Below are 13,124 nucleotides of genomic sequence, written 5' to 3'. Positions count from 1 at the left end.
GTCAACACGTTGGTCCACCTTGTTAATTGGCGGGTTGGGCTGAATTTTTGTTTCCTAGACTGCCAGAAAAGGGTAGAAATCCCGTTATTTTGGCTCAAAATTATCTTATGTTTGAGCACAACTTTTGTCGACCTAAACATGGGTTCGACACGACTTAAAATGGCTACCTTTTATAGTTTAGGCCTAGTGAGAAGTGATCCATCATAATAGTATTATGGGTAGGGAAAGAAATATCATCTAGTCGATTCAAAATCGAAATTAAGGAAATATGATCAGATTTTATAAGTTTCAAATATTTTAGACTAGGTGAAGCCCGTGCGATGCACGATTTTTTATTTTATTTTTTTTTATTTTTTTTTAAACCAAATATTTTTTGTATTATGAGTTAAATTTTGTTATTTTATTCGTTGTACGTATATTATTTAATATTTTTATCTTAAAATAAATTGTGAATATAATCTCATTCGTTATATATTTAGATAAAACTCCTAATCTCAAAAGATAATATTTTATATTTGATTAATTTAATCTCTAAAATCCTATTCGTCAATTTTGCTTAGGTGGTATTTAAATTATTTAATTCTAAAAGAATTTACAAATCTCTTATTTGATTGGCCATCACTAAATTTATACACTTACATGGCGCGTTAAAATTTTTTTATGCTACGTGGCTCTTTAAAAACTTGGGAAAAAACTCCCATATATATAATATCTATTAGATTTGATGTTCAAAAAAATCAAATTGGATAGATATAGATTACATTAGCCCTTTAAATGATTAGATTTCATAAGTTTCAAATATTCCAGATTGGGAAAGTCTTGTATGTGGCTAGCCACTCGGTGTGGCCAGATTGGTTTATAAGGTTATCTTCATTTAAATGTATTAGTAACCTCATTTTTTCATAAGAGTAACCCCATGGATTCCATAAAAGTAACCCAAATTCATTATATGAGTAAAATAAAGAATTTTAGAAATAAGTAGCCCCATTTGTTCATTCGAGTAACCCCTATTCTTTTGTTTTAAAAAATGAAGGAATAATTCCACATATTTAAGAGAGTAACCCCCTTTTCTCATTTAAGTAACGTACATACATTAAGGTAACCCCATTTGCTCATCACCGGACCCTTATTACTTAATTAATTGTCTTATATATAGTATGTGATTATGTGAAGTGACCACACCATGTAGCTAACCACATATAAGAATTTGTGTTCCGGATTTGATATTCACAAAAATTAAATGGGATATAGATCACGTTTGATAAAATTTTAGTATTGAATTTATTTATTTATTTATTTTTGGATGCGCTAGGGAAGTATTCAATTTAATATACTTCCTCCGTTCTTTTTTTATTGCACCATGAGTGATTTCACGCTTGTCAATGCATTACTTTGCCTATTAATATCTTTAATTACACTTATGTAAAAATTTTAAAAATTTGATATTTGAAATGTAGATTTCAAGACAAATCTAACTAGATCCCACATGACAATATTTTTCCTTATGGATAAATTACACATGATGGTTCAATGAACATTATGTGAATAGCGCAAAAGTCTTTATGGTGCAATAAAAGAAAAACGGAGGAAGTAAATTAAATAACAAAAGTAATTTCCAATAAAAATGAGCAATATGTCCTAGTGGCCCAGTAACTCTAGAATTAGTGCCCATTTAGTAGTAAATGAAATAGTCGAACTAAGGCGGCCCTGCTCTTTTGGACTGAAATTCATTGAACTAAAATTGAAAAGAAGTTTGCAAAAATGAACAAAACTGAACTATACTGAAATTTGCATAATTTTGAACTAAAATTAACTAAACTGAACTAAAATCAAATATTAAATTTTAATAACAATAATAATAATAATAATAATAATAATAATAACAGAAATAATAATATTAATAATACTAACTAAACTGGATTGAAACGAACTGAACTGAAATGAAATTCGCTTAACTGAATTGAGTTGAACTGAAATTTGCTAAAGTAACCTGAAATTCGCTGAAATGAACTGAAAGTTGTTGAACTGAATTGAACTTATTTGAAATTTGTGGAACTGAACTGATAAGGTTTGCAGAGAAGTCCATCCAAAAGAACAGGGCCTAAGCTTTATTACGGAGTACTTTTTTAGAAAAAAGAAGAAAAAAAAAGGTTAATGCTATATGCAGTTCTTAGGGCTAAGAATAAGCATTTAATATATTTACTAATTTGGTATTAATTTAGAAATGCATGACAAAATCACGTGCAAATCAAAATAAGATTAGTAGAGTAAAAACAACATTGCGAAAGTTTTCTTAAATGGACGTAGGTCCAAAGGCCTAATTAGTATTGATTTTGTTAGATAAATAATTGGACAAACTCTCCTTTAATATAGCCCTTTTTAAAGGCCAATCAAAATTTTATCAATGTCTAAACTACTACCTTGATATCCTGCTATTATTATCTTTGCCACATTAGTACAAAGTTTAGTCATTTTGGTAATGTAGAAACTTATAGCTTACTCACCCTACTCTTAAGACACGGTTAACGTCAACTAAGCCTACACAATAGGAATTAAAGAATCCAATTTGTATCTTGAATACCATAATGTTTTCTTAAAATTTGTTCTGTATCATTCAATTATATTATTAATTTATTATACATTCGAGAAACTTATACAAATTGTAGGTATAATATTATAGTTATACTCATAAAAAAATTATTGAAATTTGTATACATAAAATAAACACATAATCATGGACCAGCTACTGCACTTAAATAGCTTGCTGGCTCTTGGCGGTGGATACGAAGATGTGTTTCGCTTTTGTGAGGAACTTTCGCAAATCAACAACATGTAAAATAAATTTCAATTTTTTTTCTTGTTTTTTAATAAATTTTTTCAATCTATTATTCTATTAGAATTATTTATGTTGGTGAGTGTACGATGTAATTGTTTATTGGTGTAAAGTTGAACCTAATGGTTTAATGTGTGACTGAATCTTATTAAGATACTTGGACAAAAAACGGTGCTCTAGCCATCGAGCCTCTTGCAATTATAAGTTCATAACTTTATGATGAGTTGGTAGGTGGTGGATATTCGCCATATTGGTGTTGCGAAAGATACTAAAAATTTGATATTGGAGTGTATGATGAGTAGGGAATATTATGTGTGAAATTTTTGGGAAATAAATATACGTCACATAAATTATGTCACACATAATATTTCTTAATATAATTACGCCATATAAATAATAATATAACCATGCCACACAAAAATATTTCAAATAGACAGCAGATTATTAATTTAATCGATGTTCATTATAATCTTACAAGTTTATTAACAAGTACTTAATTAGCTAATACACACTAAAGATGAGAATTAGCTAGAGGCCAGGTTAGGTAAGTCTGTGTGACGTAACATGACTTAAAATGAAATTGAAAATAATAAGGCATTGGACAACAAAAAGTGAAAATGGAGAGATTGTATATTTATGGAATCAGAACTTTATTCTCACAATACATGAGAGAATGATTACCCACCTCTTTTGGTCGCTAAAAATTCCTATGAATTACAAATTCCTTTAGAAGAACCAAATAACTTAGGGCCATTTCAAAGGATCGGAATTGTGTGAAGGAAATAATTTCCCATGAATTTAATTTTCATGTTAACCAAACGAGCACTAAAGTATTTTACTATCAATATTATTTTACGTAGTTTTAATTTTATTTATTGAAACTATGAGTAGAGGTAGTGTCAATTCGAGTGTTCGGGTTGGTTCGGTGAGGTCGCATCAGGTCAGGTTTATTTCAAACTTGAGTTCTACAATACTAAATTATTATGTTCATGTCAATAAAAATTCAAATTAAAATTTTTCGAATCAGATCAATTAGGTCAATTTTTGACACCTCATAACTCAAGGATCGTGGTTTCCAAAAGTAAAAGAATTATTACATCAATCAAACCCAATGTAAATTTATCACAGATTGACCAAGACCAAAAAAATAATTTTAACCGGATTCATGTTCCAATCCTTAAAAAACCCTGAAAAAGATAAAGAATCGTGTTCCTCGTTTTCAGTTTCGCCACAAGTTAGTGCAGTACCAATCAGTCAATCACTAAAACAAAACCTAAATGAGAAAGAACTTAAACTTAGGCCAGTTTACTTATTCGAAAAAGAAAAAGAAAAAAAGGAAAAGAAAAAGTATTGTTTTTAAGCAGAAGACAATGACCACTGACCACTGACCACTGACCAGCGATCAAACAACTAATCTTCCAACCCCATTAACTTTTTTTTATTATACTTTAATTTTTTTCATTTTTTTAATCCTCCGTTTCAAAAGGACCTGAAATACTTGTAATAGAAATTCATTACTCTCTGTCCCTAATTTCACAAGTGTAAAATCCCAAAACATAAGCTGATGATAATTAATACGGAGTAGGTGCCTAATGTATTTTGTAATGTTTTTAACAATTGCATAGTATTAATGCATTATGTGGGTTGGCGCCTTGGGGGAACTCTCCACCATGACGGAACATATACACTATGCGTGTAAATTTATAAGATTTTTAGGGTGTATCTTCGGATTAAAAAAAAAAAAAACAAACAAAGAGAAGAAAAGAAAATTAAATTGTTTTCGGCCTTAACGATCAAGAAAATTGAAATTATACTAGGTCGCTTAGCATGGAGGAATGAAAATTTGGGGAATATAGGGTGCGAGTGGGAACGAAAATTGGTAGGTGGATCATTAAATATTCTCAATCACTTGTTTGACATATTAATGGATATAAGATTGAAATTTTTTAAGTCCCTCGATTTTAGATGCTGTACTTTTTATTAATGAATTGATTTTTTCAAAGTAAAAAAACATATCAAAATTTACTAGTTTATGGAATTCAAAATTAAAAATTAAAAAAATTACTAGTTTTACCCTTTTTTTTATTTTATTACAAATATCACTGAAAAATAAGACAAACAAACTATAAACTAACAAACACAGAAATTAAAAGGACCAACTAAGGAATTGACGATGATGAGCACACCCGGCTAACCAAAAGGACCAACTAAGGAACTGACGATGACGAGCACACCCAGCTAATCACTATGCAGGAACAACCCAATCTCTAGGAACCTTGAGAATTCTATACTAGTTTTACCCTACCATTACATATTGGAGTACAAAGTATGCATCTTTACTAAACTTGAGAATTCTCACTCTTTGATCTGATCATTTCCACCAAACAATGCCCATTCCCATTTTGTAACGTAATTATCATCAAACAAACATTGGTTTATGGAGATTGGATTTTTATAATCTCATTTCCAGCCCATAATCCCACAAATCAAACAATATTTTTTTTTTTTTTTGAAACAATATAAGAGATGGGAGAGGGATACAAACATATTAATACGTGAAGTTGTGCATTACACAATTTACCAGTCGTATTTACTTTATCTATTTATATTTGTGAAAAAAAATTAGGCAATTAAAAATTTATCAATTTGTAGATCTTGACAAAATCATAAAAGATTTATTTATTGATATTGTTGACATACTTACAAAAATAAATTAAAATAGTTTAGACAATTAGATCAAATCTTGAAAATTAACACAGGCAATCAAATTGTATACAACTTTTCCAATTATTAATTATATAAAATCCAAAATCTATTTGCAATTTTGTCAAGTATTTTATTTTAATATGAAACTAAAAAAATATATATAACGCTTATTTATATCCCTAAGTGGTACATCAAAAGTTTTCAAAAACAAAAATAGTGCATTTACAATTATGATCAAAATTAGTATGTGAGTGTTATAGTTTGTTTATATTACGTTGCAAAAAAAATTAAAATTACTATGTAAACAGTGAAAAAAAGTTTAATGTGCTAATTTATTTTAAGACGATTGAAGCAGAATAAAGATAAGGACCCAGGTTAAGAACTTATAGTACAATTTTTGTAAAACGGAGAAAGTATAATGCAAATCTTAAACAAAGATATTAAATACAATAAATACAACTAATAAGAAATAAGTACACAGCAGTTAGTCCGTAGTTTTTAATTAACTCGGTAACCCCACTTAAACCAATCTTCCAATCTCTCCTTCCACACTTCTATACTCTTTAGTCTCTACACACACTCTCTCTCTTCTTTCTCTTTCCTCTCCGTATGGAAAAATGCAACGTATTACCGTTTCCAACAATTAAACCCAAAACCAAAACACTCTTTCTCCTTTCCCTCTCTCCGATCTCCTCTCCTCAAACAACAATGAAGTCCACCACCAAACAACCACCAACGCTAGTAGTCCTTTTACTCGCAATCACCTTCGCTCTCTCCCTCCTCCCCACCGCAACCCCCGCCGACGCCGACCCATCCGACTCCCGCGCATTGTCTGCACTCAAAGCCGCCCTCCCCGGCCGCTGGAACACCTCCGCTTCCAACGCCTGTCAATGGCAAGGCGTAGTCTGTAACGCTCAAGGCCGTGTTATTGAGCTCCACTTGCCTGGTGTTGGATTAATAGGTCGAATACCGAACAATGTTTTGGGGAATCTTTCTTCGCTTAATTTTCTGTCTCTGAGGTACAATGCGTTGTCGGGTAATATCCCGAGTGATTTCTCTTCGTTGTCGCAGCTTCGGTACCTTTATCTCCAGAATAATAATCTTTCCGGCGATATTCCGGCGGTTTTGTTCTCGATGAAGAATTTGTTCCGGCTTGATTTGTCTGGGAATAGATTTTCCGGTGGGATCCCTTTAGGGTTTAATAATCTGACTAATCTAGCTACATTGTATTTACAGAGTAATCAATTGACGGGTTCGATTCCAGATTTGAAGATTGGTAATCTTAAGCAGTTCAATGTGTCTCATAATTTGTTAACTGGGAGTATCCCTTCGCAGTTTTGTGGGATGCCGTCGACGGCGTTTGAAGGGAATTCGCTGACGGCTTGTGCTGCCACTGCACCTTCTGCCAACCCGAATGATAGTGGTGGTGGTGGTGGTGATGGTGGGGAGAAGAAGAAGAAAAAGCTCTCTGCCGGGGCGATCGCGGCGATTGTAATTGGTTGCGTGATTGCATTGCTGGTGATTCTGCTACTGATTTTCTTTTGCTGCTGTAGAAAAAAGAAAAAGACTGAGCAACAGCCTGGGACAAGGTCTGTGGATGCAGTTGCTGCGGCCGGTGCTGCTGGTGGTGCTAAGCAATCTGATGTGGAGTCAGGGGCAGCGGAGCGAGCTGCTGAGAGGAACGGTGAGAGCTCGGGTGCTGTGGCCGCGGCTGCTGCTGCTGCTAAATCCAGTGCTAAGAGTGGGGGTGGTGTGGACAAGACATTGGTGTTTTTCGGTAATGGGCCGAGAGTTTTCGATCTGGATGATTTGTTGAGGGCGTCTGCTGAGGTATTGGGGAAAGGCAACTACGGTACGACTTACAAGGCGTCGTTAGATAACGGGGTGGCGGTAGCTGTGAAGCGTTTGAAGGATGTGACAGTGTCGGAGAAAGAATTTAGAGAGAAACTCGAGGAGATTGGAAGATTAGAACATGAGAATTTGGTGGGTCTTAGAGCTTACCATTGCAGTGCTAATGAGAAGCTTCTAGTTTATGATTACTTCCCAATGGGCAGTTTGTCTGCTCTATTACATGGTAAGAAGCTACTATTTTTTTCATGTGTTTCAATTTTTGCAGATTTTTGTTTAGTATTGTTATTTGCTTTTGGTTGATTGATTGAATTATTATGTCTATTGTGAATTTTTTATTGCTTTCATGAATCATGATGATTATACATTGCTCATGATTTCTGGATCTTTTCTGTTGTATACTATGCACTGCAGTTCTTATTGGATCTAAGTATGTTAGAAACAATACAATCATTTCGAGGTGTTTAGAAGTTCGATACATGGCTAGAAGTTCGAAATCCTTGCTGGTTTTTGAGACAACTACATTTATTATTGGAAATCTTGTTTTAATTACGAAAAGTGCTTGCTTGCGTTTTGAGTCATGATAAGTGTTTCTATATGCCGAGTCCATATCCCGGAATTGAAATCTGGTCAATGATCAAGCGCGTATTTTTCTCATATCTAGGGAGTGTAATCTTGTTGCTTAAGATTTTTTATGTGCTGGTGTTCTTTGCTAATTTAGTTAGTGGGTGTCTATGAAGTTGGTTGTACATCAAGTTCATGCCTGGAAAATAGTGTATAGGGTATGTTGTGTTTTGGGGTTCCTAATTAAACTTTTATCATCTAACCTTCAGTCCTTCACCAAATCATAATTATACCCTATTTGTGTGGTAAATCGTTAACATGAAGTTTAATGTCGCAATTGATACTTTGGCATCTGATGCTACTTGTTAGCTGTTGTTTTTATAAGTTATTTCATTTTCTGTTGTGTCGTAGTTTGTAGCCTACAATAAAAGATCCGTTTTATAATATGTGCCCCACTTTCTTCTCAATCTCACAATCATGAATAGCTACCGCATTGTTTGAGGATTTTGATGTTGACAATGTAGATTTGTATGTATATTGAAAGTTCTTGCAGAAGATTTGCTTGTTTACAGTAAATGTAAATAAAGTTTACAACAGAAAATAACAGAAAATTTTGTTTTTTCTCTCTTTTCAATAGGTAACAGAGGAGGTGGGAGGACACCATTAAACTGGGAAACTCGGTCTGCAATTGCTCTAGGAGCTGCTCGTGGCATTACTTACGTCCATTCACAGAACCCCACAGCTTCTCATGGTAACATAAAGTCATCTAACATCCTTCTTACCAACTCTTATGAAGCTCGAGTGTCAGATAGTGGCCTTGCACAACTTGCAAGTCCAAGTGCAACTCCAAACCGTGTAGCTGGATATCGTGCACCAGAGATCACTGATGCTCGTAGGGTATCTCAGAAGGCCGATGTGTACAGTTTTGGTATATTCCTCCTGGAGTTGCTTACAGGCAAGGCTCCTACCCATGCTCTCTTGAATGAAGAAGGGGTGGACTTGCCACGGTGGGTGCAGTCAGTTGTTCGGGAAGAGTGGGCTGCTGAAGTCTTTGACATGGAGCTCCTAAGATATCAGAATGTCGAGGAGGAAATGGTTAAGCTCTTGCAGCTTGCAATTGACTGTTGTGCCCAATACCCAGATAGCCGACCATCAATGGATGATGTAACCAGTCGCATTGAGGAAATTTGCCAATCTACGTTAACGTCTGGACAAGACCCTCTTGCAGACATCATTAGTGATCCAGAAAACACACCTTCCAAACCAAGCTAATCCTCCCTATACAATCTGTGTCAGGTGCGCACATCCATTCATCCAGCAACATTAATTGATAACAAACACTATCAATTCTTACAACTGTTTACCTCAATTTATAGAAATACTCAAATATTGTTTGTTTATTCTTGAAACTCTCCTTGTTTGATTGAGATTCATTCCCCCCATCAACGCTCTTTGTGTACTTACTTTTCTCTTCTTTTTTCATTTTTTTTTTAGTTTTCTTAATATTCTTTTTCTTTTTCCCATTAATTTTGTTTATTTCAGGAACCATTTATCTTTACTTTTTCACTTGTAATTTTTTATTCCAATGTTTTTGTACTTACATTCAACATCATTGATTGTTGATTGTGTGGAGATGAAATGTGAATAATCCATAAATCCTCATTTTTTCTCTGTACTTTCATAATACCCTTTGTTATGATATGTTATCGAGAAGTGTCCTATTGAACTGGAACCACGGGCCTTAGCCTCAAAGTGTCCCTGGTTGATTTTGTAGCCATAATTAGATCTAATTATTCTTTGGTACCACTTGCCTAATACTGTCTTTTTTTTTTGTCTCCTAGGAATTTGCTTTTGATGCAAGATTAATTTGGTGAAACTTTAACAAAAACAAAAACGAAGTAGATAAAACATTGTTCTTTTGATGTGGAAAGAAGTAGGGGGAGTTGATTAGTTCTTTGAACAACCGGAATGTTAGTCTTGAAAGTAAAAGTAATGTTGATTTCTTTTCAAACAAATATTAGAATTTATATTTAGATTAAACAACTACTTCTACTTTTAGTGTTTGATTCCTGTTTAGCTGCATACAGGTGTTTGGAGGGCCGGATTAGATGTGATACCCACTTAATTGCACGTTAAGACAACGTGTTTATTGTATATTATGACTTAGCTTTATTCTCTCATCTTTTAATTGTGGGCCCTCTTTTCTTTTAACAACGTTCCCTTGGCCTAATACACCCAAAATGAAATTAAATACTCGTATTGTAATGGCATATACATTATATAATGAGGTGAGGTGAGCATGGTATAGAGCTAGGCTTGGGTCGCGCTAGCAAGCCAAGAGATATGGTACTAAGGAATAATTTTAGCCTTAATAGGTTGTAATTTGTTATTCGTTTAAAGAATTTCTTGTCAACGAATATGGTACTAAGGTAGGTTGTATATAAGAGATCGTGTAGGATATGTCGTGCTTTGCCAATGAGTCCCTTACAATTTTGTTTAACATTCTCTTGTTTAGAAATAACGAGGTTTGTGTCAATTTACGTAAGTGATGTCTATGCATGACCCATCGATTTGTCTCTCATTTGATTGGTAGAGGAATAGTAGGCTAAATGTAGATATATATATATATATATATATATATATATATATATATATATATATATATAAGGTTAAGTCCCGTGTCATGCACGGTCATAATTACATTTAATTTTACAACAAATAAATTATAAATAATGGTGTTAATTCAACAATAACTCATCCAAAAAAAATTATTTGTTACTAAATAACTTGAATTTAAGTTTATACCAATACCAAATATATAAAGGTTATTGAATTGGATTGTATATAAATATATATATATATATATAGATAGATAGATAGATAGATAGATAGATAGATAGTAATAGAAATTTAGAAGCTATAAGGTAGTTTTATATAAGAAAATTAAAATATTAGCTTAGGTTAGTACCCATATACGAACTCGTATACATTTATCCTTAAATTGTTGACACACTTTGACCGGTATAATATAAAAATTTAATTGATTTTATTTTACTTTAGGATAATTAGTATTCTATAATCAACTTTTAAAAATATATTTTTAGTGAGTAGTAGAGGTTTTTATTTTTTAAATAATCACATACATACTTAGAGTAATTAGATTTAATTTTCCAATATATTATGTATACTATGATAAAATGATTTTGTTCTTATAAACGTTATGTAATTTTAAGATTTATACAAAGTATGCTACCAAAATGAATTTTCTTTTTTGATTAAAATAAATAATACTGTCAAATGATAAAAGTTGGAGAAAAAAATTGATATTGATAATATTATAATAATCTTGGAATATAATATATTACAATACCTTATTTTTAATCTATGTTAGTATTTTTGTAACTAAAAGTTTCCTAGTATAATTGGATTAAAAATATACAAAAAAAATTGAGTATAATTGGATTAAATATGTTGTCAAAATGGAAATAAATATTATTATAGGTTATAAAATGAATGTTATAAAAAAATAGCAAATAAAAAAATTAAAAAAAAAAAAAGAAAAGAAAACAAAGACAGGAAAATTTTTAACCAGAAAATGACAAGTGTCATTCTAGGTTTCACCTTTAATATATAAATTATTGATTATTGATGTCAAATGATTTGTAGCTCAAATGCGAATAAAAACTTATCATCCAAAATTTAGTCCCATTTTTTTAATTCCTTAATTTCATTGGTTTTGTCCTCTGCTATTGAATTTCATACTTAAAATGTTAATAAATAAGAATTGTTGAATTAGTGCCGGAGAACTTTCATATTCATATTAGAATCATTCCTAATAAATTATGTTTGTGGAATCAGTACATAGTCAAATCCTTTGGTGATTTTGTCAAGAGTTTGGTAAAATGTTTGCGATCTTAGACATTAGCCCATTATCCACATCCAAACATCCAATGGCGCCTAAAAAACTTGAACGTTACTTCTTCCGTTTTAGGTTGAATACAAAAAATCAACTTTTATACTATTTGCATTTTTTTTATCTTGATTTTTACTAAAATCTATTAACTATTACTAAAACAATACATTGCTGACATAATCTCTCCTCAAAACTATATATATACGTGTCGCTTTCTTATGATATTTTTTCCCGCCTAAAACCATTGATGATGTCATTTTTTTGTAATAGTTTTTTTTTTTTTTTTTTTTCTTTTGTGTGATTCTTCGTAAACAAGCTAATTAAATTCTTTCAACAATTTTAATCTAGAAAACCGAAGTATAGTAAATTGAATAGCAACTGTTTCTTTTGATTAAAAGTTCTATCATTCCCTCTCCTCAATTCCTTAACATTAATATTCAAACGTCTAGAAATTTCCTGAAATATTCAAATTGTATTTCTTTTAAGAAATCTCCTTCCAATGAATTTATGACAAAATTGAAAAGATTCATTGTATATACGAGTTCTATACTAAATATATATTATTTTTTTTTTTATTAAAGTTGTGCATCGCACGGGGATAATCTAGTTTAAAAACAAATTATATGTTTCTTTTCGTCAACATGTCAACTATTTATATAAGTTTTAGTATTTAAATTAAAGTTGTTCATCGAAAAAAAATGTCATCCAAATTTTAGTATTTAATTTGAAGTAGAGGTAGCATCTACCTAATTATAGAAGTATAATACAACAATAGAACAAAGCCTTAATCTCAAATAGATATGGGTCAGCTAACATAAACCGTCATTCATAACCTTTAGAGCAAGCAGGATTCATTAGGAAAGTAAACAACAAAGAGTGCAGAAGTATAACCGGAAGAAAAAAGAAAAAAAAAAAAAAAAGTTAGACAAGAGAAAACATAAAAAGTAAAATAAGATAGATTGTTACCTTTTGGGGTAAAACGAATATGGTTTAATCATTGTGACATTGTTCCTTGGAGATTCCAAAAAAAAAATATATTTTAAAACTAGTAAAATGATTTTTTAATAAGTTAAACCAACAAATAAATAAATAAAAAATTGGCCAATAATGAAAATTAAGTGTAATGGTAGTAACCATAAGAACATCCATAGAGAAACCCTGCTGCATTTTTCACTTCAACTATCTCACTTTGATTCTATGATCCACATCTCCGTCAAATTACTCATCTTTTTGGTTAATTGATCTTAGATTACTCATCTT

At 31.8% G+C, this 13,124-nt stretch overlaps 1 protein-coding gene across 1 annotated transcript; it reads left to right on the top strand.

The window, feature by feature from the left end:
* Positions 1-6,021: 6,021 nt before the first annotated feature.
* On the top strand, positions 6,022-9,626 carry LOC110735143 (probable inactive receptor kinase At3g02880). Its single transcript, XM_021915301.1, has 2 exons — positions 6,022-7,613; positions 8,589-9,626. Exons 1-2 carry the CDS (start codon positions 6,149-6,151, stop codon positions 9,221-9,223), a joined length of 2,100 nt encoding a protein of 699 aa, XP_021770993.1. The 5' UTR covers positions 6,022-6,148; the 3' UTR covers positions 9,224-9,626.
* Positions 9,627-13,124: the final 3,498 nt, after the last annotated feature.

Source organism: Chenopodium quinoa, unplaced genomic scaffold (genome assembly GCF_001683475.1).
Source record: "Chenopodium quinoa cultivar QQ74 unplaced genomic scaffold, ASM168347v1, whole genome shotgun sequence".
NCBI classification, from domain to species: Eukaryota; Viridiplantae; Streptophyta; class Magnoliopsida; order Caryophyllales; family Amaranthaceae; genus Chenopodium; species Chenopodium quinoa.
This window is presented reverse-complemented; position numbering and strand designations above follow the sequence as displayed.

Coding starts and splice junctions, on each gene's coding strand:
- LOC110735143 (XM_021915301.1), top strand. CDS start 6,149: ATGGAAAAATGCAACGTATTACCGTTTCCAACAATTAAACCCAAAACC. Junction 7,614..8,588: donor TTTGTCTGCTCTATTACATG/GTAAGAAGCTAC, acceptor TCTTTTCAATAG/GTAACAGAGGAGGTGGGAGG.